This window comes from Neophocaena asiaeorientalis, unplaced genomic scaffold (genome assembly GCF_003031525.2).
Source record: "Neophocaena asiaeorientalis asiaeorientalis breed wild unplaced genomic scaffold, Neophocaena_asiaeorientalis_V1.1 scaffold136, whole genome shotgun sequence".
Classification (NCBI taxonomy): domain Eukaryota; kingdom Metazoa; phylum Chordata; class Mammalia; order Artiodactyla; family Phocoenidae; genus Neophocaena; species Neophocaena asiaeorientalis.
The window spans coordinates 3,045,380-3,071,810 of NW_020185333.1; the positions used below are offsets into that span (position 1 = coordinate 3,045,380).

The 26,431-nt window shown below is 38.9% G+C and overlaps 1 protein-coding gene across 12 annotated transcripts in view; it reads right to left on the minus strand.

The window, feature by feature from the left end:
- Window positions 1-26,431, minus strand: part of PHLDB2 (pleckstrin homology like domain family B member 2) — a 235,721-nt gene continuing 209,290 nt past the window's right edge. For 7 of the 12 annotated variants that reach the window (XM_024735332.1, XM_024735342.1, XM_024735340.1 and 4 more), the window contains 9 exons: window positions 25,386-25,526; window positions 24,097-24,196; window positions 20,264-20,284; window positions 16,463-16,670; window positions 8,612-8,702; window positions 7,434-7,580; window positions 5,388-5,607; window positions 2,449-2,534; window positions 1-1,844 (listed from right to left, as the gene is read on the minus strand). In XM_024735332.1, coding sequence (XP_024591100.1) covers window positions 1,704-1,844; window positions 2,449-2,534; window positions 5,388-5,607; window positions 7,434-7,580; window positions 8,612-8,702; window positions 16,463-16,670; window positions 20,264-20,284; window positions 24,097-24,196; window positions 25,386-25,526 — 1,155 coding nt within the window. In that variant the 3' untranslated portion in view covers window positions 1-1,703. The remainder of the gene's footprint in view (window positions 1,845-2,448; window positions 2,535-5,387; window positions 5,608-7,433; window positions 7,581-8,611; window positions 8,703-16,462; window positions 16,671-20,263; window positions 20,285-24,096; window positions 24,197-25,385; window positions 25,527-26,431) is intronic. The other 5 variants (XM_024735343.1, XM_024735341.1, XM_024735337.1 and 2 more) reach the window with 2 other exon arrangements.

Consider the following 26,431-nt stretch of genomic DNA (forward strand, 5'->3'; position numbering starts at 1 on the left):
TTCCTAATGAGAGATGAGTTTATTTTCAAATGTGAAATCTGGTCAATATTTTAATCCAAACTCAACATATTTTAACACACATATTGGAAAGGTTTACTATATCATGCAAGGCATAAAGTTGATTAGAATATCTTTACAGTCCTATGAAGAAGGTAAAGTACAGTTCAGAAAAGTTATATCTTTACATTAACCAACAAAAGTTTAGCAATTGTATTTCACTCTCATTACAGGGTTTAGGGGTGATCTCTGAAAAAACAGATTATAAAAATGTCTTCTGCAATTGTGATTTTGTCCTTCACTGTTCAAGTAAAATCATGTGTCATCCAGTTGCAAAATCTTATTATTGGCAACATGTATACAAACCACTGCAAATAAAAAAAAAAAAAAATTGTACCCAGGCAGGCCTGACAAAGATTTTACAGACACTTCTAATCTAATCATTTCGCTTGTACTAATAAGTAATGTCATTATTTTCTGCTTCTATTCTTTTGCCAATGTGTAGAAAGAGTACATTCATACTTACAAACGCACACAACGTGACAAACCAGGATAAATGGCATTTGAAAATCATTATAAAAGGACTTTCCTGAAGTCATTTCATTCAACAAAAATTAATTTAACTCTAAAAAACAAAGGCTAATTGTAAAGAAAATACATAATAAAATAGTACATTACAGAGTACATTAAGTTGAACTTCATTTGCCTTTTAATGGAATCACAATACTTCTGTAAATAAGGATTTTAATTGGTCTGTTCTTTGGTGAAAACAGCTGTATTTCATAGTTATGTCATGTGAGGCTGCAACAAAGAGAAATCAGATAATATAAAGAAAATCAGCTACTGGTTGCCTTTATTCTCAGTACTGGGAATGGAGAAATCTTCATCAAAATAACTCCTAAGTATTCTCTTTACTTTAAATTGCCCAATATGACAGAATGTCTAAGACTGCTTCTTCCAAAAACACACAGCTTTTTGTTCTTCTTTTACAAAGAATAGTTTGCTATATATGTACAGTAGCTTATACTGGTAGATTCTTCAAGGTCAACTTCCTGGGCACTTGTTGGCATCAAAGTACCATTTTAAAATGTAGAATAACACTAACTGCAGTTCATCACTTGAAACTACTAGTGTTAAACAGAGGTGATATCAAGTCTTTGGTTCTGGTGTAGTACTTTAAAAGTAGGGCCAAACTCCTCGTACAATATATTCCCTTCCAAGCCCTTATTTGCTTATATTTATAAAATAACATTCAGCAAAATACTCCTTTTTCAACAAAGCCAGTTGATTACCAGTAAAGTCAATGCCAATGATTTGGGTGCTAAAATAATTTCATATTTTCCAAGTACATATAGACATTTGTAAACGGTTTAGTTTATTTCACCAAAATCAACAATTGATAAAAAAGAATTTATAAGAAATGTTCCTATAAGTGATGCTATTTACGAAAATAGTGTTTTCTTTCTCCTAGGTGCTTCAATTCTTTGCTATTTATGATCAAGCTTTGAGTTATTTATGCTCAAGCTTTGAATTAAAATCCCTTCTTTCCCTTTTACAAATGACTTCCTGTTTATATGAAAACAGTTCTGAGTATCCATAGTTAATGGGATGGGTCTGTTGGGTCTTTCCACCTGGTGTTGAATATGGCTTTATTCTTGTAAGAAATTATTGCAGTCTGCCCTGAAGTGGACTATTGCGTTAGTTCACTACAACAAGAAGTGAGTGTAACCTTCCGCCCCAGTAACTATAACATCCATCCAGATCCGCATGGCTTCTGGCGATGGGGCCACCATATAGTAGATTCTGTCATGCGTCTTGACGCTAAAGGTGAGTAATGGATTAGGACTCTAAAAAAAAGGAAAAGAACATAAAACAAAATCTTGAAATTATAACATTAAATATAACACAGAGATATGTGAAGGCTTCTATGTGGCTATTATTTCTGTTCTAATGTAACCTATTCCCTCGCCCTCAACACCTTTCTCAAGATTGACCATATTTCTGGCCTTTCTGCACAAGATCTCTCACAGTGAGCTCACCAATCATTTTAGCAGCTACTTGTAAAGCTCCAGCAGGGTATCTAGCTGATAGTGGGTGCTCTAAAAATAGCTCAATAAATGTTATTCTTAGCCCTACTAAGATGTTTCCTTATGATCTTCCTCATAAGTAGGTAGTAGCTCCTTCTTAGAAGCCTAGCAAAGAGTTACTTGGCAGGGTCTCCCAAACCAATATATCCAGAATATTTTCTCATTTTGTCATGATTTATTTTTTCACAAAAAGATCAGCTGCACTAATTACTTTACTTCCATGTTTACTTTTCCAACACCATTCTGATCATATCTACCCATTATGTCAGAATAACAAATCGAAATTAATTAGAATTCAAAAAAATACCTTTTCCCCTACTTAATTATGCATTCAAATCGTAGGAATCTGAAATTCAATGTTTACCTTATTAGCATTCTTGAGGTGGTCATAATATACTTCTTCAATGGCTTGGAAGTATATTACTCCTTTTAATTTAGCTTCATGCTTGTCTGCAATGGTAGATGAGTGTTAAAACAAATACTTTATCACCACTGATGGACAGGAAAACTTATAATTTCATTATAACTATCATCATTAAAATATTTATCTAGCATTTAAATTATCTAAGATTAATTAAGATAACCTAGGTTAGTACATTAGCCGCACTCTATCCTGAAAAAAGAAAAAAAAAAAAGGTTGGAATTAGCAACCCTAAACAAAAGAGACTACGTGACTTTACTCAAGGCTCTTCACAAATTAGCAGTCCAAAGGTAACCCAGAATACTGACTGTCAGGTTAGCACACCAAGTGCAAACACCATTGACATCAAGATAAATTATCTCCCCACATTCTCCAAGATAGTAGTTGTAATGAAAATATTAATATGCAGCTCTGTTGCAATGAAATTTGTAACAAGTGTGTTTTTTGATTTCTAATTTAAAATAATATTCTACTTATGTTTCTTTCCTATCAAATTTCTTGTCTAGTATACTTGATATTTTATCCTGTTCTCAACAGAGTTTCATGTCAATAATTTAATGTCCTTTCAGTGCAGCGTTTTCCAAACCGCTTCCAAAGATTTCGTCAGATTTGCCATAAAAACCAAACAGAGCATAAAACAAAACAAAAACAAACAACCAAACCACCGACCAAACAGCATCACTCTGTGATGACTAAGAACACCAATATGTTCTTGAGACATTTTGTAATTTAAACTCTGCAGGGATGATAACACATGCAAGCACATTAAAGAATCCCAAAATTATGGATGAGGATACAGAGAAAGAGACTCTGTCATACCCTGTTGGTGGAAATGCAAATGAGAAAGTCTCTTTTGGAAGTCAATTTGGTAAAACATACACAATGAAAAATGCCAGAATTCTTACTCAGCAATTCTGCTTCTAAAACTGTATCGTATAAGACCTACTCATGCACGGGCACGTGTATCTGGGACCGTTAGAGCACAAGCTGCAAAAGATCTGCTGGAGCTTTAATAGGGAACTGATTTAGTTCTAGACCAGCCGTACACTGCAATCTACACAGCCACTGAAAAGACTGAGGTAAATCTGCAAGTGCTCAAAGAGAAAAATCTTGAAATACTGTTATGTGAAGAAAGGTATGAACAGAGTGCATAATTTGGTCCTAACTGTATTGAAGAAGAAAGAATACCTATATAGACTGAAACATACATGAAAAGGAATGGAGAAAGTCTGAAAGGATATTTCAGGCTTAACAGTGTTAGAAAAGGTAGAACTTTTGTGATGGCAAGAGACTTACTTTCATTATATAGACTTAGCTCCTAGGGAAACTCTGTTTTAATTAATACCATGTTCGGTGGGTTTCCACCAGTTTCTGTGAAAGAGAAGGTCAATGTGTCTCTCAAACATTTGGTGGAAAAGGTCCGGCAATAATGAATTCATGGGAAAACAATAATACTTTTTTTTTTGGAAACAGAGGTAAAATAAAATCTGGAGATAAAAGTAAACCTTGTCAGTGTTTCAAAGCAGGCAGAAAACTGGGGAAGAAAACTTTTGTTTGTAGGGCACTTCAGATATGAGAAAGAATCTGAAAAATACAAGCATAAGAATGAAATACAAATTCCAGAGAAAAGGAGCAGAAAAGAGTGAAGCTGTTTTGTCTGAGTTATTTTAAAATTTTATTTTTGGAAAATTCTGGCTGAGGTTGTCTTTGGAGACTAGCACATAGCAAAGTTTTGTTTATGCATTTTGCAGACACTAAATTGGCATTTATTACATAGGCATCTTTTCTATTGTAGTAACTAAAGAGACTGTCTCTGGATTCTTATAAAACCCAAGGTCAGAAAGCCCAAGAGAGGCAACCTGTGAGGGTTAGTAGACCATTTACTTCAGGCCACTCGCCCCTGTAGCAACTGGAACCCCACCCAAAAAGCCCCTAACTGAAAGGCATGCACCCCCTGCCCTTTCCTCACACCGATTCTGGGGCTTCATTGCCAGTGTTTCCTTTCTTCCACATGCTTCTTGGTTGCTCACACCCCTATTCATAAACATATCCTGACCTCACACTACAGATTAAATGACTGGACTGTTATTTTTTTATTACCTTGATACACTTTGTAACAATTCCCAACAATGCTCATAAATGCTGATACAGTCACCCCAAGGCAGGGTCTCTTCATAACCTCTAGTCTGATTCTCCTCTTACTCAGCAGTTGAAAAGACGGCAGAGCTATTCTTATGCTGCTAATGGACATATTTCATATGTGATCTATGTGTAAATAAGGGGCTTCTTAATAAGTAAACCTGTTACACAAATACTCCTGTATTTATAGAAGATTCAGCAGGGTATCGTTCTCATAATCCATCATTTAAAGAATCCAAAAATATTCCAGTCACTTAATAAATACTTACTTATTCACTAGTTCACTGATAAGCTTCACTCTCTGTGCTGAAATTGTCATTCTAGTGTATAAACTACAGTTGAATGACTGTCAGTTAAGCTGCCTAATTGTGTGTGACTTTAGAGCATATGACCATAGAGAAATAAATAGAAACCTTTTTTTTCTGATTTCATGGTTTAAAAGATAATATTTTGGTCTAAAAAATAAATTCCATTTAATATTTATTTGGGCTTGAGCTTATTTCAGAACTAGAATAGACTAACTCACACTTTTTAAATAACATAATTTTTATTATTTCTAGAGGAAATTCATATCAGGTGGACCATATAATCTGAATAGAAAATAATATACATCTATCAAGCTAATATTGCCATTAATTCTATTACTTATCACTCTAATTATTTATTCTGAATTTTATTGCCTTTGTTCTTTAACAGAGAATTCCTGATTTGAATATATCACTCAGATGTTTTTTATCACCCACCTGCATAATAAGAGAAGGTGCGCTTGTTCCGATCAAAAACAAACCAACGTTTTTTCCAAGTTTTAATTTTTCCACCCATTTTGATGAGGAATCCTCTGCAGGTCTTCTCTGTGATTGACACATGATAACAGGTATCAATATTGTGGCCAGCAGTCTCCACGTGGCTGCGCAAATCAAAGTCTTCCTTCCGGATAGGCAGATAACGGGTCAGAGGTCGAGCCTGGAAAAGCACAAGCCCATCTCATCTATAGCTAATTATTTGTTTTGTTTTAGGTCACAGATATTTAGAAGTGAACGTGAACTGAAAAGCCTAAGTGTTAAAATGTCCATGTGATTATGAGAACTTAAGCTAAACATTGTCATTTGGAATCTAAAAAGCGAATGGCATTTTAAGAAGGATGCTATGGTATGGGGGAGGGAAATGTGGATAAACTCAGGCCAACAGATTCTATTCCTTGAAATGGCCAGATGAGAAAATGGAAACATGTCATTTACCTTAGCTTTAACAGAGGTACTTAGCACTTAAAAACACAGGGAAATAAGGCATGAAGTTATCTGGGCTGCTCCTTACAGATGAGGCCTCCTCCTCTGTAACGTATCCAGGAGTTCTCCCTGCCACAACTCAACAATAGTTCTCCTTAAATAACCTCAGACATTACACAATTGACTGAACATTATTTAGTAAGTCCAGTCCCCAAGGATGTATGTACATGTCGGCTTGCATACACCCTGTGATAGAAATTGAAGGCAGAGATGTATGTTTTGAAAAGTGAAGCTAAAGTAAGGTAAGAAGTGGAATCAAAGCCGTACCCAATGAACTGTCCAGGACGAGACACTGAAGAGATGTACATAGATGTCTTTTATTTTACTATGGCTGGAGTAGAGGTTCATCGAATCTAGGAAGCATATATTGCCACGGGTAGTATTTCTAAAATAGTCTTTTATTCTATCCTGTTAAATAACCCCACCCCTTTGCCCTGGGGGAAAATAACCTAATCATACACTTGGAAGCAAAAGTTATAATTGGGATTAAAATAGAATTGTGCCTTTTGGTTTTGGCTTCAGATATAAAACAGGCATGGATGACCTTTACACTAAATCAAAATGTGACAGAGGTTTGGCATAATGAAATAAAATGAACAAGTTTTACTTTGTATTTTGCCTTTGATTTTGTGGTACTTTGATGTTAGACAGATGCCACAGATTTACTGAGCCCTCAAAGCACATGAAGTCTTAAGGCGAGTCTCCAACTGTTGTACTTCAGACTGCCAGCAACTGTGAGGAATAAGGGAATTGGTACCTTTTTCCATGAAGTCTAGTAAGCTTTGGTAAAACTGATTTGAACTTTAAATTACATGGCACTTAAAATTTTATTTTAGTTTCTCAGAAAACATACATTATGTAAGCAGTTCTAGTGACAAGAACAGAGACTCAGACTCTACTGACTGAGACAGGAAATCGAACAAAGTGGATGGTTTTCCTGAGTTTTGCTTGAGTTCAGGAATCCTGTGCACATGTGTGTGGACTGATGCAGCAAAGGGGAAACGTGTGACAACACAGTGGTTAGGGAAAAAAAACCCAAAACATGAACACCACCACCAAAAAACCGGGCTGGTAAAAGTATCCTGTTCTGAAGTGTTCGCTTCCAAAAGATGTCTTAATAGAACCCCTTCTCTTTCTCAACTTAGTTTGGGTGTTGTATTTGTTTTCAGTAATGAATCCAGCTGCATTTTCAAAGCTGCTCAAGAAGACATTCTCCTTTTAAATATACTCCAAAAAAAATGGGTAGAAGAAAAAGTGCCTCTCCAATCAAGATGTGCCGCATATAACTAAAGAAAAATATCATTTTGTTAGTAGTTCCCAGTGGGTTCTGAAATAAACACACATTTTTTTGGCCCATTAATGCACATCTTTCTCTCAGCCATTACAGGTCAAGGGCTAATAGGCAGCACACCCAAAGGCATCCTCAGACATAGCATGACCGTCTTCTGAAAAACGACCACCAGGGGGCAACCTACTCCAATCCATCCAGATTGACCAACCAACCTGTGCTCTTTGTTTCTCCCTTATTTTTACTTCCTTTTCAATTAACTTCTGCCTCTGGCTGGTTTCTTCCTGCAATCGTTTTTCCAGGAGTTCTCGGCGTCGTTTTTCTTCTTCCAGAGCTCGTTTCTTGGCTTCCATTTCCCGTTCCTAAATATCATTATGCAGAAAAAATTTTCAGACATACTGGTTATACTTGAATGATTCCAATACGAAAACAAATACTTCTCACTATACAATTCCTGATTTTATAGCCCAGTATATATCTAAGACTAAAACACCCGTAATCACCATTCACAGAACTTTCAAAAGCATCCTGTGCAGAAATGCAACCACTACATTTAATTAAAAATGAAATATTAAGTGAAACACAGCTTGTGACTCTATTCAGTCATTTCATACTAATGACCCCATATATTAAAAACTCTCCATTTTTAATATAAAAAAGGCTCACTAATTGTGACCCAACACCAGTCACGACTTTCGGCCCTTCTTTGATGGCCGTAGGTCCTTCCAATTCCTGTTGTTGCTCTGTGGCTTCCTGGCCGACGGTCACAGAGGAAGTGCCCAGGGAAGTTAGAAGAGGAAAGGAGGTGCCCTTTCAGGCAGGATGCAAAGGCATTTGGGGAATTCCTAAGGAAGTTCAGATTCTGGCTTGAAATACAGTCACAATAACATGGGAGTTTTAATATTACAATAGTGTCTTTACCACGAACTGGCAAGGCAGGGAGAATGCGTAAAGACCTGCCATTCTTCCTGTTCCCCGGCAGGCAAAACAAAGGCGCCATTGAAGGGAAAATGTAATACAAAGCATTCATTTCAGTTTATGTCCACACAATATACATTTTACATTATGAAAAATGGTAGTGCAGTAAAGAGCCGTAGAGAATATCTAACACCCTCACTTTTCAGAAAAGGAAACGGGGCCAGTGGGAATTCCCTGGCAGTCCAGTGGTTAGGACTCTGTGCTTTCACTGACAAGGACCTGGGGTTCAATCCCTGGCCAGGAAACTAAGATCCCACAAGCCATGTGGCACGGCCAAAAAAAAAAAAAAGAAAATGAGGCCAAGAAAGGTGGAGTGACTACTCCAAGATCACGCTGCTTACTGAAGCCTGAAAACAGTTTCCCAGTGTCAAGTGCAGGGCATCTTGAACTACTACATGAAAGATATTAGGCCTACCCTGGATTCAAGAAGCCTTGTCTTCTCTGCATGAGCCTGCTTCAAAAGTCTCTCCATTTCTTCTATTCGGGCAATATTTGAAGTGCTGGCACTGAAGAAAACACAAAAGCCTTTCAAGAATACTGCTTCTTACTGATGTCTCTTCAAACACACACACACACACACACACACACACACACACACACAACACGATCCGATACAATTTAAAGGATGTTACTTACAAGAATCACTGGTCTGAAGAGGCAAGTCAATTCAACTCTGAAAACTGTAGGTGAAACTTAACTTACCTCAGTTTTAAGAGATAAAACATAGGCAAGGAAAATAATACCAAGTAAAGTGCTTTACTCATAAATAAACCAAAACCAACTCCTACAAACTGTGTTCTCAAAATGTTTCCTCCAAAGTCTAAAAATTTTGGCTTGCGGGAAGTCTTCCCGTTAGTTTAATTATTCAGGGATGCCAGACCAACAACATATCACCAAAGTTCTACGTAGATGACCCCTAAGTTTGGAAGTCACTTTATTTGGTTTGGGATCATGTATCACCAGCTACTTTTTTGTTATGCCTTTTTGCTTGTGGACATTTTATTTCTTAAATGGTGATCTAAGATGGCCAATTAAAAAAATGAATTCTCTTACAGGTGCAATAGAAGGGTAGTGGCCAGTTTTGCCAATAAAGCCCATCCACCGTACGAACGAGGAAACTGCATTAAGGGATTCAAGAGCTTCAAAAGTAATGCACCTTGAGAAAGACATCACATAACACATGAAGGAAAAAACCAAAGGGAGCAAAAGCTGCAAGACCAGATAGGATAACTAACAGAGAAGGAGAAGAACTTAGAAATGTTTAACATTAAACAAAATATATTATTTTTCCCTTGTTTACATTTTATTTGACTATTCTGGAAAAAAAGGACCATGGCCTAAGTCAAAACTTATTTATTTTGATGTTCCAGCCATGGAGAACCAATGCTATTTCTCATGCATGTTTATTTGCATAGTCACTTAAATGTATCTTCTTTTCTAGACTCTCTTGGCTATAGAGAGGCTTTTGTGCCTGTATCCTCTGTAGCATAAAGCCTGGCACACAGTAGGGGTTCATGTTTGCTACACACATTCATATAAAAATTAATTCATATAAAAATGAATAAGATAATCATTAGTATAGTCTCCCTAAATCATATTGTTGAGCAACTCAAACCTAGGATGTTTGAGGGCTAAGAGTTCTTTTGAAGAGAAACATGACCACAGTAATGTAGGACATGTGGTTCATCTTAAAATCAGTACTGTGGGGCTTCCCTGGTGGCGCAGTGGTTGGGAGTCCGCCTGCCGATGCAGGGGAACTATGCACACATGTTTATAGCAGCTTTATTCATAAATGCCCCAAAACTTGGAAGCAACTAAGATATCCTTTAGTAGGTAAATGAAAAATAAACCATACTACATCCAGGCTATGGAATATTATTCAGTACTAAAAAGAAACGAGCTATCAAGCCATGGAAAGACATGGAGAAACTATACATGCATATTACTGAGTGAAAGAAGCCAATCGGAAACGCTAAATACTTTATTACTCCAACTATATGACATTCTGGAAAAGACAAAACTATGGAGGCAGTAAAAAAAATTATATTTTATATACTTTAAAAGCTACTTTGGTTATTTGTTTTAAAATAATTAATTTTTATCCATGGACACCTACTTGTTCTCTATAGCTACACTTTTGCTATTGATTTAATATTTCCTTGACATGTAAACCACTTTTATTCAGCAAAATTTTTGCTGCTCTATGATACTGTGTTGCCACTATCTGATACTTTTGGGGGGATCAGAACTGCACCTGCAGTGAAAAGCAAAAGCAATTACTATAGAAATTTAGGGTGAAGACTTGTCAATACAATGGCATGGAACAAATGAAATGCCATTTGGCTAGCACCTGTCATGCCAAGGGAGAGCCTGAAGTCACTGAAGATACACTTTGTAATGCATTACCTGTAGCACAAGACACTCATCATTGGTTTCTCCAGCCCACCTAAATTACAAGAGGAGCAATGCTTCCTCCCATTGCTCCAAATTCTGACCTTCAGAAGGCAGGCACATTTCTGATCTCATATGTAATTACTGTATGATACTGAATAATACTGAATCACTTGGTCATTAATGGTATAAAGATGACTAGTTTTGGGCTTCCCTGGTGGCACAGTGGTTGGGAGTCCGCCTGCCGATGCAGGGGACACGGGTTCGTGCCCCGGTCCGGGAAGATCCCGCATGCCGCGGAGCAGCTGGGCCCGTGAGCCATGGCCGCTGAGCCTGTGCGTCCGGAGCCTGTGCTCCGCACCGGGAGAGGCCACAACAGAGAGAGGCCTGCATAACGCAAAAAAAAAAGATGACTAGTTTTGCCTCCTTTCTCTACTTAGCCATATTCTATTTTATCAACTGAAGATTACTTTTTTTATGTAACCAACTTTGGTAAAAACCCATATTCATAAAGAAAAATGAAACTTCAGTCAAGGGTACAGGAATCTAAATAGCAGATTTAGTTTTCAGTGGTGAATAATACCTTTCAGCAACATTTGAATTTGTTTTTTAGAATATTCACTTTAGGGGCAAAGGCAAAAACAGGAAAAGGAAGGAAAAAAAGCAAACAAGAACATTGTCATACAACAAACAAATAAATAAGCAAAACGCAAAACAAAATTCTCCATAAAGACATAAAACTTTTCCAAGACTGCCTTCAGCATACCAATGTTGCCACTAAATGAAAAGCCAGTGTCCCAGAATATTTATTTTCAATTCATTATCTCAAGCATTTTTTCAGGTTAAGCAAATTATTACTCCTTATAAAATGTCTAATCTTTCTCTATTCAAAAAGATTAGACTATCTGGTCTCTTTGACAGCTGTCTGCCCTCCTCTGAAATCCTCTGGTTTTCAGTATCTCTTCTGAAAGAATTCCCTAGAATAAAATGCAAACACTGGGTGTTGACTAGGGTAGAAAGCAGAATACAAACCTTTGCCTGAAACGAAGGGATTAGAAGTATCTGAAATTCTGGTTGATGTATCTCTTAAAACCAAGCTCAGCCTTGGATGCCCTCAACCCCATACCCAGTCTTGTCCCCGCTCCATACACACACCGCTGGTGGGTAATAACTATAATGAGAGATCAACTTCCTTAACATTTTCTCAAAGCATGAACACAAGGTCAGGGCTTATTAGCAATAGTAATAAGAACATATAATTTTAGGTGGTATTCAGAACACTACACTCTATGAGCTCATTCAATAATTTTAGCAGAAAACAGACTTTATGAAGAACTGACCTGCAGCTGCTGTTTTCTACGACCCAAGACCTGTTTTCTTAGCTTTATATTTGTGTACAGTGTAAGTAATGATGTTGTAAAAGCAAAAACACTGTCTGACTCAAAGAACTTTCTGCTGGACACGAAAATGATGTCTCAACAAAAAGTGTAAGGCAAAGGTACCCACAACTCTGAGTAATTCGATAATTCTACCAATGGCTTTTTGTGACATAATAAACCACAAGACTAAGTTTATGTTGCTAGAACTTCAGCATGGAATTACCTCTTTAAAATGTGTATAATTTCAGGATATTTTAATACATAATTTTTTAAAAATCTAAAAAAAGAGAAAAATTTTTAGTTCTTTATTTCTTTTTCTACCTGTCTTCAAAAAGTTCCCATTTAGGATGTGCTGTCATACTATACATGCCAAACATTAGTTCCCTATTACCATTTTCCTGATGTTTATCACATCATTTTCCTTCATAAAAATAGGTACAAGCTTATCTTAGGGCAGCATGAATTTTTTTTAGGTAGATGGTGGCACAAAAGAGAAATGATTGTTTTTTCTCTCTCTGTCCCTTTTATTTATACTAGACCTTTTGTAGGCATCTTCTACTTTGGCTTCAATTTTTTGACATTCAGAGAATCTGACAGCATATTTAAATAACTACTATTAGTAATTTCTGACCATGGTGATTGGTTAGTTATCTATAACTGCTAGCAGCACTGGGTCAGTTCTCTGTGAAGTAACTATGGAAAATGATCATGGCCACATGTAGCTACCTTCCAGGAATGATCACTCTGCAATAATGCTATCCTCTTAATATGGCACATTTAGTGGAGTCAATTCTCATTTTCTACCTTTGGAAACCATTTAAAGAAAAAGTAAGTAGGTGAACAAATAAAATTAAATTAAGATTTTGGTGGCCACTGTGCTTAAGTCTCTAGACCTAAACTTCTAATGCTTGGTAAATCTAACTGAAGTGGCTCCCTTTAAGGTAATTTCCTGTACTTACTGCTGCACTGTGGCTGTTACCACCTTTAAATATGAGAGATGGGGTTTGAGGAGTGATCATTTGAAGGGATGCATATTTACTTTCAGTTTTTGGTGGGGATGAAGAGGCAGGGAGCAGAAAATGGAGCAGAAAAAGCCACCAAGATAGGAAAACTATAATATAGAGTGTATTTATTTATTAAAGATGGCTCAAAAATAGACAAAAAAAAATGGTCAAGCCATCAGGAGTTCACCACAGGAATACTGCTTTAAAATGTTCACAATTATTTGGGAAAGTAGTCTGATGTTTTCAAAATAACAACTTGCAAAAGTGTAGAGTGCCTAAGAAACCCCTCTGAGATCCCTATACTTGGAAATGAAACGGCTGCACTGTCAACTTTTATTCCTCCCATCATCGTTATACAATAGTTGCCGAGTTGCTGACTTTTGTTTGTGTCCTGTTATTCAAAAGTAACACATTTAATCGGTCGGTTTACTGGCATTTATGAATAAGTACTCAAAGTTCTAGGCTTTCTGTCCTGAGAACATGAGCTCCCGGCACCCCTGCATGACTCTCTGACGTCCTCCTGGGATAAGCGGGTATTACGAGAGCTCCTTCAGAGCAAGAGATGGATGGTTTGATGCCCAATTGTTCCACACACTCAAGTGTCTTTCATTTTTTAAAAAGTGAGATACCGGGCTTCCCTGGTGGCGCAGTGGTTGAGGGTCCGCCTGCCGATGCAGGGGACGCGGGTTTGTGCCCCAGTCCGGGAGGATCCCACATGCCGCGGAGTGGCTGGGCCCGTGAGCCATGGCCGCTGAGCCTGCGCGTCCGGAGCCTGTGCTCCGCAACAGGAGAGGCCACAACAGTGAGAGGCCCGCGTGCCGCAAAAAAAAAAAAAAGTGAGATACCGTATCTTCTAATATTGAATGAAGTGAAATACTAACCCTTCTGACATTAAAAAATAATGGCAGCAAAAATTTAGCTTTATTCTTTATTATTATATAACTCCCTACTTAAATTTAAATTAAATTAAGTTTTCCGTTGTAACAAGGAGAAATATCTATAATTCTCACGGTTGCTTTAGTGTTTTTCCCAAGGGACTCCTTTCCTTCTCTGACAGGATATATCCAGTAATATCAATATTTCAAACATTATGATGCCAGAATTAAAATACACTATATTTTATTTACCACAAACTGTAGCCTCTCTCCTTTTCTTCTTTTCTTCCACTCCCCAGATTTCCCGGCTATAATATCTGGTTAGATTGAGGTCTCTCATATTCTTTTCATTTATGAGACACTAACCCAAAGCTAAGTATACCTTGCTGATATTACTTTCCCTCTGTCTCTGTCACTCCTTTTTTGGGGGGCGGGGGTGAGGAGCAAATGATTCAAACCTTTGTAAAGAAAGAAATGCTATATACACGATGGTAATTTTCCACCCAAATATTTTAAAATCCATCATCCTCTTGCATTCGAGAAACAATCCTCCACTTAGCAGATGAGCAAATCAGGACCGAGAGAGTTCTGTGATCTGCTTGCCGTAGCACAACAGTTGTCAGGTCGAGCCCCCAAAGCTCCTGTCCCAGCCTGTGACTTCATTGCAATAGAGCAAAGTTTTTTTGATGGCCATTATTCAACTAGACATTTTCACTTGAGACACACAATTGCTCAATGAACACTGATTAAATATTGGATGCTTGGGGGGTTGAACTCATAATGGTTCTCAGCCAATTGAAATAGATCAAACAAAGAAAAAAAATCAAATATCCCGAGGTATTTATTCAGCCGACACTTACTGAATGCCTACTATGTGCCCAGATCTCTGCTGAATGTGGAAACCAAAAGATAATTAGACATCCTCCTTGACACTGAGGAATGTACCAATTAATTATTGAAGAAAAAATCTGTATGCTGCAATGTGATCAGTGATATAATAGAAAAAAGTATCAAGTTCCATGGAAACATGAAAGAAAAATGCCCTGAAAGGAGAAATTCTCATGAGTTTCCAACTTAAGTTTCAGCTTAAAGGAAGAGAAGACTTTCTCCAGGCTAAAATGGGAGGGTTTGGGGGAAGGTAAAGACATTTTGCAACGCCAGACACTCTCAATGCTCAGTAAGTACAGGTTGAGGGAATAAACAAATGAGAGGATGAATTGACTCTAGATAGTGGTGTGCTGGTAAACTAGCTCTCCGGAGAAAAACAAAACCCCTGATATGCAGCAAATGTCTATTTATGTGGAGTAAATACTCCCACCGTGGCCAATTTCAAGCTACCAACATGACATCACTGATCACAGAGTTAGGAGGAGATGTGCACCTCTGGCTCTTGCCAGCCAGTTTGAGCTGACTCCAGCTCACTGTTAACTGTAGAATATTCTATAAGGATTTGTGGAATGAATGAGCATATAAATAAAAGAAAGAACAGATTACATGAGCCCAAAGCTAGAACCAATATGGTCAAAGGCACAGAGATCTGAGAATTCTTCGCCCTCTCAATGAATAAGAAGCTCTGGGAGGTGTATCAGGAGGAGAGAATGAATAGGGAGTTGGGCTGGATCTAGAATGCCAGGCTCTGGGGTCTGACTTTATTCAACAGGTAGTAGGGCAGGGCTTCCCTGGTGGCGCAGTGGTTGAGAGTCCGCCAGCCGATGCAGGGGACACGGGAAAAAAAAAAAAGGGTAGTAGGGCATCATCACAAGCATTTTTTCTTTTTCAATTAATTAATTAATATTTGGCTGCGTTGGGTCTTCGTTGCTATGCGCGGGCTTTCTCTACCTGTGGCGAGCGGGGGCTACTCTTCGTTGTGGTGCACGGGTTTCTCACTGCGGTGGCTTCTCTTGTTGCAGAACATGGGCTCTAGGCGCGTAGGCTTCAGTGATTGTGGCGCACAGGCTTAGCTGCTCCACAGCATGTGGCATCTTCCCGGACCAGGGCTCGAACCCGTGTCCCCGGCATTGGCAGGTGGATTCTTAACCAGTGTGCCACCAGGGAAGTCCCCATCACAAGCTTTTGAAAGAGCGCTCTGACTAGATCCATATTTTAGATGCACCTTTGGCCATAATCCCCTAAGACCACCTTTGCTTGCCTCAAAGTATGAACACGAATGTGAATGGTTAAATCCTTACAAAATTTTAATATGCAGAACAGCTAATGTCTTCCTTGCAACAAAACATAAGGGTAAGATATCCTTCAAATTCTTACTCTGTTGCTGGAAATTACTTCTTTACTGAATCAAAAGTAGTCCTAATGAAGGTGGAGTCAACCAACAGAGGCAAATCCATTTTGAAGCACAGTATATGCGTGAAGTCAAATGTAAAGAATAGAGTAAAGGAGAAAATGGATTAGATGGTGTGTGACTGGCTCAGTCACACAGGATACAAAGAAACTACTTTCAAAGACCACCATGACACCCAGCCCTCTTCTCTACTGCAGAGTCTTTATGTTTCAGAAATTTGGGCTTGTACATATACATGGCCCCAAATTGATGGCTTTACTTTTTGAAACCGACAGGTGCTTTTCCAAACCAGAAACCTTCCCCAGGAATACATCTTACCTAGAGATATTGTCAGGTGAGCAGGCAGAGATGCTTGTCTCCATGCTGTCAGAGCTGTCTAGGCTCAGAGTATCAAAGGCCTGGTCCTTGTAGCTGTGATCTGGGTAGTGGAAACTGTTCAAGTAGACATTTGATTCAGATGCTGTGCGGCTGTAAAATTCAGAAGACTTCTGCCTTTGACCTTCACTCATCTGTTGGTGATTATATCCTAAGGAGAGAGCCATAAATACGTCAGTATGCCTCATTTTTTTCAGTCTTAGATCTTCTAAGGCTTAAACCAGGAACCCAAAACATCTGCCTATGAAACTGGGGCCTTGGTCTAATTTGTTTTGAAGCCAAGAAGATCAAAGAAATGGCATAATGCTCAGTGCAAGGAAGAGTTTCAAAGAAGTGGTCTTGGGAATGATCTTTTCTGTCAGCAGATCACTTGACACTTTCCTATACCATTTCTACATCTCAGCACAACCGAGAAGAACACATCAGCGCACACACACACACACACACACACACACAAAACCATAACAGAAACACATTTAAAGGCCGTGAATCCTCTGATAATAGCTGGGTTTAAGTGAAGCAAGACGACTCTGGTGACAAGCAACACCAGGGTTTACGGGCAGTCACTTCTTCAGTGGCATTGCAATTTAAAGGGTACTGGATCTGGTCATAAAATAGGTGGATCATCTAGGTGTAGGATTTGAGAAACCTGTGTCTCACTCATATCACTCACACTTTTAATCTGGTTAATGTTCAAACTGACATTTTCCTCATCCTTTTTTTTCAAATTCCCTTGTCTGCCAGTTACTTATTTAAAATACTCAGAATCAACAATCCTTCCAATGGCTGTGCTCCTCCTAATTAGTGTATATATAGCTCTCTTCTTTTTCTGCCTCAACAGTCAGCCTTCAGCTAGTTGGTGATATCAACCGTATTAAAACATAGGGATCCCACCAACAGGAGCAAAAGTTGCCACTAATAAGAGGGGTTTTCCTTACCCTGGTACCTGGTCAGCTGGCACATTAGGCCACTGGCTCGACTTTGTGTTATTTTTTGGCTTTCTTCTGGTAGTTGATTTTGGGCATCACAAATCGAGTTATTCTTCCTTTCAATTCTCTATTTAGCATGTATTCGGGAATCAGGGGTCATCGTGATAAACAAATCCCTTAATTCATTAAAAAGATGTTTCTTTAACCAGTACCATAGTTTGCAGTCACTTTCTCCTTGATCAAATTTACTTACCAGACCTATGAAGAGTTTACAGTTGGACCATCTGGATTTTCCCTGTTTTCTTGTACTTTACCTACCTTTCTATGAGGCTTTTAATTAGTAATGGAATGGCAAAAAGCAGGCCAGAGGGCAGAAGAAGGCAAGTAATTCCAAACAGCTTCCTCAGCTGTTAATTAAATATTTCCATTTAAAAACGGAAGCCACATCCATGATGCTTTAACAAAGCATTACAGACCAAAACTAAATCTGTAAAATGATTAGAGTTCCATGAGGAGTTTGCATGCCGTTAGTATTTAGAGCAGTTTTAGATGTCTAAGTGAAAATATGTTAGTTCAGGTTAAGGCATTTCTGGGAAGATAAGTTTCCTTGATATAAGATGTAATTATAAGTTATAAATATACACGTATGTAAAAACTACACATCACTTTGCTAAGGAAAGATGCAAAACATAATAGCACACCATGAGACTTTAGAGAGAGAGAATATTATTAATTGTAATGATTAATGCATAAAAGCATTACACAAAGCCAGTTCGTTCATAAGCATGGAGCTTGTGCCTTTTTTTTTTTGTCTTAAGAATGGCAAAATAATTCATTACTCAAATATTTACCTTTGATACTTGAACTTTTGGAATTACTAACTGCTCCTGTTAAATCGTTTCCAATTATTCATTATGAAAAAAAAGGGGGACGATTAAAAAAAAAAAAAAAACACCAGAAATTATTTGAAAAGCTCACACGCATATCTTTCCTTATACTTTCAAAAAAGGTTCGTTGGCAAGGAAACCTTCACACTGGCACCAACGACATGGAAGACATTTCCTTGTTTTAGTATGAACAAAACATCCCTAAAAGACAGCCCTGTCATTTCAAACATATAAGACTTATCTCCTTGGTGATGACAGGTGCCACAACCTCCCTTCCCTTCAGTTTTTCGCTATGAGGAAAAGCCAGTTCCTACAATGCAATTAACACTTTTTTGGAAAAGCAGAAAAGAGGGGGAACGTATTTCTTCTTAAAGCAACTGTATGCCCTGCTTCTCAGATGTTCCAGGATTTTTTTTTTTTCCCCCCAAAAGTACCACAGAATAAGAAAATGAACTTACCACCTTCAGGTGAGGCAGACAGTAAACTAAACTGGCTCCAAGTTTTCAGATGCGGCCATAAGGGAGAGCCGTGTTACAATGTGTGCTGTGCTAAGGACTGTGAATGTAAATTCCCTAGATCACCTCACTACGTGTTTTATTTTTATTTTATTTCTTTGCTCGACGTCTGAGAAAACCTTGCAACACTCTGGTGGTAGGATAAGCACCTTGCATTTTCATGGCAACTTAAACGAAAAAGGCTGCTTCTAACAAGTAGCTTCCAAGGCAAGATTTTAGTCTCCTGTGGATCCAGTGTGAGTGGGAATGCCCATCTCATGCAGTCCCTTCTATCCCCGCAACCGGCAATATTTTACTGATCTCAGGGAACTCAGCTGTCACCTGGCTTAGCCTCCTCCCTCCTGAACAATTCCAAAAAAAAAGTTACCCCTGCAATTACAATCGAGGGCATGGACCTCTCCCTCGTGACCCCAGAATTGCACCAGCGTGATTCCTAAGAGCTGGCTTTAGGATCCAGGCTCTGGCCTGGCCATTTAAAGGTTCAGATACTTTCAACAGAAGGACACCACAGAAGCTCAGGAGACGGAAGGAGCGTTCCTGGTAGGAGGCCCAAGAAGAACCGCTGTGCATGAAGCAGCACCAGAACAGGTGTGAGCTGGATTAAGCCACTGCTCAAGCATAAGTTATCAGGGAGGGGGTCATATATGTCCTGTTCACCACAGAATCCCCATTTGTTTAGCATTCAGATGTCACAAAATAAAGAGTCACTGACTGAATGCACTTGTTCAAGAAATTCCAAAAAAAGATTGCTCAGGTTTTTCCATAAGATGTTACTGAAAAACCCAAATGAACTTTTTGGCCAACCCAATATATTAGTGACTAAATAAGGAAGTGGAATGCATCTACTGTTTCGGATGGGGCAAAGTAAGTGGACTGGAAAAAATGAGACTTCCCCAAATCCCTGAGACTGCTTGGTTTTAAATTATGTAGCAAGAATAATGTTCAGCAGTGGGACAGCATCTGAAAAGTAAAAAGGGCCTTGTAAATGCTCTAAATCCTTCCTGTCCAGATAGAAATGGCTGTTTGAATAGGGTATTTTATAAAGTTTATAAAGTAAGACCTGATAATATCTGAGGCTGATCACTAAGCATAGCACATACCCGGAATCCTAATCAACTCAACTCTCTTCACTGCCCCGGAAGAGCCAATAGGTTGGACGTTCAAGGCCCATTTATTATTATTATCGTTATCGTTATTTTTAATGTCAATCTCTATGAATTCTGGCTAATTGTACCTGAAAAGTGCTTTGTGAGTTAACCATTGTGGGATATATAATCTTGCCAATATTTTCCAAATGTGTGTTATATACCTTAAAATGGTTATCTGGGCCTTAATACAGAAAATGAGATGACTTAAAATTATAACCTCGGTTTAAGAGGATAAAATTAATCAGTATTTCTGACAATTTCTCACCTGCTGAGACATTCATTCTTCCTAACCATAGTCCACAGCCAGAAGACGAAGGTGCAGGACAAGTCAGGAATGAGGAGGAGAATGATAGAGAAAGGGAAAAAGATACAAGATCAAAAAGGATGACAAAGGGCCAGGGAAAATAAACATCTTCCAACATGCAGTCATTGACCGTGTTAGTAACAATACCAGCTTGACAAGGTAAGATATTCACATTTTTAGATTAAATTTGAGTTTATAGAGACGAACTCAAGAAGTTAACAAAACAAAAACAAGCTTCTGATACATGCACACAGTCAAAAATGATTTGTTACAGGAGGAAAGAATTTTTCACACATGTTCAACTAGAAAATAGGGAGAATAAAAACAAGATTATATCTATGAAACAATTCTTTTTTCCAAGAAGACATTAACAAATAGTTTTTAAGACTTAAGGTTTGTAAAATGCCATTCAATGATTTGAAGCACAGTCCATCAAACTTTATAACAAGTCAGTCTTTTAATGCCCTACATTTCTGTCTCCCAGCCACATAAGAATCATTTATTCTAGCCAGCAATTTAGGCTGTTCTTCACTCTTTACTAAGTCTCAAGGCTTAAATGGAATGAATAGGTAGGAGCCTCCTAAATCCTTCCATCTTCTCACATAGCCTGCCGCCTGCCTTATTTATACCTGGCCTTTATAAAGGGGAAACATCATATTTTACACTTAGCCTACACACATCACAAGGCCCACTCTTTTCTTTATCTAGATCCTGAGTCTTACGGAACGGTGCTTCCGAAGCACTCGTGTTTCCTGCATGGTCTGACCTTGCAATAAAAAAATCAAAACAAAGAGGGTCATGCAGCTGCCGGTCAACGAACAGCAGCTGCACGCAGCATTCTGCTTCTAGCAAATGTGCAACAATTTTCCTCTGATGTGTAAAAAGGAATAATCATTAGACTAAAAGTCCACCATTGTACAGTTTTAAATCTGATCACTTCTTAAAGATGACAATGACCTTTCATTATTTGCTGGAAACAAAAACACCACACAGGGAGGTTGTCATACCTTTCTTGGACTTTCCTGCATGGAACAGAAGATAAAAGGACAAAGATTTCATTCATTCTAAAGCTTACAAAGGAATAGTTCACAAGTTGTACAAAAGCCAATAACCATTACAACTTTAGGATCTGAGTCCCTGGACTCTTTGCTTTAAACTCTGCTCTCAGAGATCTTTGTTTGCATGATTCACGCTGTCAGGTCTACTAAAAAAGTGCTTACTGAAGGAAGGCTTATACTTACACCATCGTCCTTGATGTATCCATTACGAATAAGCAGCAAAAAAATAGTTCATTTAAGTTAATTTGTGTAAGTCATAAAAATGATAAGACTTATTTAATTTGAGTTAATGAAAAATGTGCGAGGTCTGATTTTTTCAAAACCATGGACTTTTACTTGGTGTTTGCTATTTTAATGGAGCCAACAAGTAGTAGTGAAACACAATTCCAAATGAAATTATGAATCATCCTCCCTGGTCCTTGTGGGCCACCTGTATGGGCTTAGTAGAAAATCCTGCCAATTTTAAAAACTGCAGTCCCTGACCCTTCCTCCTCTGGGCAGGGAAGCCAAGGGTGGCAGGCTGGCCTCACAAGATACATCACATCCTCTTGGATCAGCACACATATGAGGCTTCTCTATTTCCTTGGAAGCTGTCTCATCATCACCACATGAAACTCTTTAAGAGGAACACCACTCAGAGCTGCAGCAGGGAAGGACAGGCTGCAGACTTCTGGGATGTACAAAAGACCCAACAGTGAAGAACAGGGGCACAAAAGACAGGTCAAAGACAATAGATTTTGTAGACGGTACCTAATGTGACCTAAGGGAACTGGCTCAGTTCTTCTTCATGGACCTAACATGGGGATTCCCATTATTTGGGGGGAACACAGATGAGAAAAATAGAGATCAAACATCCCTCCAGTTTCACCATATTCTCACAAGAATCCTCTTACACAGTATTGTTTACAGGTTTGTTTGGTATAAAGGACTAGTTTTTCTTGCTATCTATCTTAAGGCAAAAACTTTCAACATAAAGCATGGGTGCTGTGTCCAGTCCAAACTTTGATGCCTTCAGCCAGTGGGAAAAATCCATTTAAAAAGAAGTCTATAAATATCACAGAGAAATGCATCAACAGAAAACAGACTTGACCCACAAGCGAACAGTGATTAATGAGAGCCAAAATATACTCATTTATGTTTATTATTTATATACCATAAGAGATATTTTTAGTTTATTAAGAAATTATGATAAAATAAAAGAGAAGTTCAATCAAATGTATTTTATTCAAAGGTTAACACTGTAAACCTCTCATATATTATAAACCACTTTTAGGAACACCATAGCTTCTATTAACTCTTAAATCACTCTGGTAATGATAGGAAATCCTCATTCAAGTGATATATATATAGCTCACTTATCCACACACATATACACATTAGGTATACATGCATATATATACACCAATATATAAACATATTTCTAATGGTACTAGTGATTATTCCCTGGTGACATTAGCAAAGAGGCCGAGCAGTCAGAATTGCCTCTAAGCTGGCTTAGAGGGAAGGGTTTCAATCCCACTAATGAACACATTGAGAGGCCAGACGCTCATCACTCTGTCAGCATCCCCATTCACATCCCGGGCATACATCCATCACTGCATTTACCACATTTTATTGAAAGCATCTGTTTGTTTTTCTCTTCCTCATGAGACTCTAGGCATTTCAAGGGCAAAGATCATGTAATTTATTTGTATTTTTGCTGTCTAGCACCATGCCTGCTCAAAAGTTAGGGCCAATATAAGCTGACCTAAACTACCATGTTAACACAATAAATCTAATCTGCACGAGAAGCTCACCTCTGGAACTGCCTTACAGTATTTTCTTCTAGCCCCACAAAGACTACTTGAGAACCCCATTAGAAATGCAACATATTATTACAAAGAAACAGAACATGCTGAGAGTCCAAGTCTACCTGAAACCTAACAACCACATAGAATAAAAGCTCAACCCGGGCTTCCCTGGTGGCGCAGTGGTTGAGAGTCCGCCTGCCGATGCAGGGGCCACGGGTTCGTGCCCCGGTCCGGGAAGATCCCACATGCTGCGGAGCGGCTGGGCCCGTGAGCCATGGCCGCTGAGCCTGCGTGTCCGGAGCCTGTGCTCCGCAACGGGAGAGGCCACAACAGTGAGAGGCCTGCGTACCGCCAAAAAAAGAAAAAAAAAGCTCAACCCACTTTAAAAGGCCTAAGGGAAGTCTGTCCTAGGCCACTAGTGCTCTGTGTCAGCTCAATGAGTCTTTAGCACGTGTTCAACAGGGCGGCTCAGCCACAAACCAGGCAAGTGATCTGACTTGGTTAAGTGCCTTGGTAATCTCTCAGGATCTCAGGGGTCTCTTTTTTCCTTCTCCCAATCAAATGGGAAGGTTAGTATTCTCTGTGGGCCTTTCTGATTGGAGATGTCTACTGAATTTATAAAATACAATGGTTATGTACCAGCCAAATGTGCATATAGGAAAACTTACCTCAGTACAACAATAAGGAAGTATACATATATATATCCCTCCCCTAAGTGGACACATGAAGAGTAAAGTTGACTGAATCACTTTGCTGTACAGCAGAAATTAACACAACATTGTAAATCAACTATACTTCAATAAAATTTAAAAAAAATGAAAAGAGTAAAGTTGAGGACTTAGGTTGATCCCCTCCCTAACGATCCCCAACCCTGTTTGGTCTCCCCCTCCCTGAGGAATTCTAATGCTTGACAAAGGACATGACACTGGGCTTAAAAGGTACCTACCTCTGAGCATCCTCCGAGATTCTGAGTCTTTGGTCATGGTTGCCAGCGAGTGGGGGAGCACACTGCCACAGCTGTTGCTCTGTCCCAGGGGCAGGTGGCCCTGTGAGAAACAGGAGGAAAAACTCAGGCAAACTGCAGGCCCAATGGTCCTTCTGGACATGGTCACATCGTTGATTCCTAGCTCCTATCTAAGCGCAGAAGGCAGCGAAGGTAGGTCTTTGCACCCCGTGTGCTGATGCTAAATGGTAAAGCCCAGTCGCTGTCCCTCCCCAGGAGCTCCACAGCAGTCTCAACATCACAGCCATTCCTCCAGTGGCAGCAGTTCCAAAAGTGAAGACAGATAGGGAAAACACTGTCCAAAACCACCTTGGAGAACAACTCAAAGTCCTTCATGCGCGAGGAGCAGATGCAGGGACAAGAACGCATGCACGTCATGCACAAGGACAGAGGAGATCCACACACGTTACAAGGGCACCAATTTCCATCTGCTCCAAGTGATCGAGTGGGCTGAAAACTGGAGACACGTAATATTAACTATCCCGGTGGTTTTAGCACACTTTCAAAATAGCAAATTCCTTGGAACACCAGTTTATAAAATAGATGAAAACAAAGTGATTAAGGACAAGGGAAGGACTCCAAAGTCTGTCCCACTCAAAACCTCCTTCTCACTTGCCCTTCCCCTCTTCCTGCCATGACCCCTTGGTAAGGCAGCAGAACAGGCGTGAGGGCAGCTCAGGCATCAGACCACATGGATCCACTTTCTAGCTTCAGGGCCGACCAGCTTCAGGTGACCAGGTGGACCAGTCACCTAGCTTCTTTCCACCTCAGTTTTATCCATGTATACAATGGGGATACTAATTAGTACCTCTACTACCTAGTGTTGTTGGGTTTTACAAAGAAACAATCCACGTCAAAGGCTTAGCCCAGTGTCAGGCTCCAATAAATGGTTCGATAAATATTTTTTGCCATTATTCCTGGAATCCAGAGCTTATGTCCTCCAATTTCCATATCTGGGATACAGCTACGGGAGTGTGTCACATAAGTGAAGGCTACTCACCACTTGTGTGGTGATAGAAAATACCCTGGACCAGGTGCTTCGGTCCCAGAGCATATAATTCCAAACATCCTCTGAATAGGACAGAAAATGCAATTTAGTTATGACGTCTGCCCAACAAGCAAACTTAATGGTATATTATTTAGCATTTTCTTTAGGGGCCTTTGCATGTCAGTCAACATAAGGACAAAAAGACTCACTGAAGGTGAAGCTCGTGGTTCTCCCCATGTCCTACCTTTGGGGCGGTGCTTCTCCCCATAGTAGCACTGCTGAAATGAGGGGATATGGAAGGTGTGGTTTTCTTTCGAGGCAAAGTGTCACTCAGATAGAGGCCTTCTTGGTGCTGTTTTTTCCTTTCTTCCAGACTTCTAAAATGCTTTAAATGCAAATGTAAAGCAGAATAGCAAGACTTGACTAACTGAAACAGGTCACTGAAGTAATTAAGAGGTATGCATTTACAAAGAAGCTTTGGAATTTTAACACAGACTTTTTAAAATTACTCAACTTAGACTTGTATTCACTAAGAAAATTGGGCTAGCATTTGGTAAGGTACACTGGAAGAATTTATTACTGAACCTAGAAAAATTCAGAAAAATCCACCTGTCATTTCTGTAGTAGTGCCTGCTGCCTTGGGGCCTCAGGACAACTTACAAGTTATTATGATGGTTGCCATGTGGATGGCAGAACAGCCAGTGGACAAAGCAAGTAAGCAGTTTCTCCCTTTGTCTGTCTGGACAGTTCTGTGTGATGGCACGGATCCCAGTGTGAGGAGAATAAGAAAAGGGAGAAGGAAGAAATGAAGAGAAAGCATAAACAGGGAAGTGGGTTTAAAGTTAGAATCATATTTCAATCACATAAACACACTCCAAATCCACATGTTTCCATATAAGGCATCCTTCTAGACTGAAAAAAGATCTGGGCCAAGGAGCCTCTACAGCAATCCCTCACATTTAAAAATCCTTCTGTTGACTATTTCATTTTTATTTTCAGATTGCTAAGGCAAAATTTTTGCCAACTCGAAACTTATCCAAATTTTTCTTGGCCTCCCCCAAAATATCTTCAATAGTAAATTTATTTCATAATTAGAGGTTCTTTAGGTTTGATCATTTTTATCCTGAACTCAAGCTTTTGAAATATGTAAAAATTAATGCAACTTTGGGTTATCAAACTTACTATCAATCTCCAAACATGCCAATCATGAAGAATATCTGCAATTTAACTTTACAATTATCTGTTTATACTAGATATTTATTAACCTAAAAGTAGTGAGGAGATACAGTC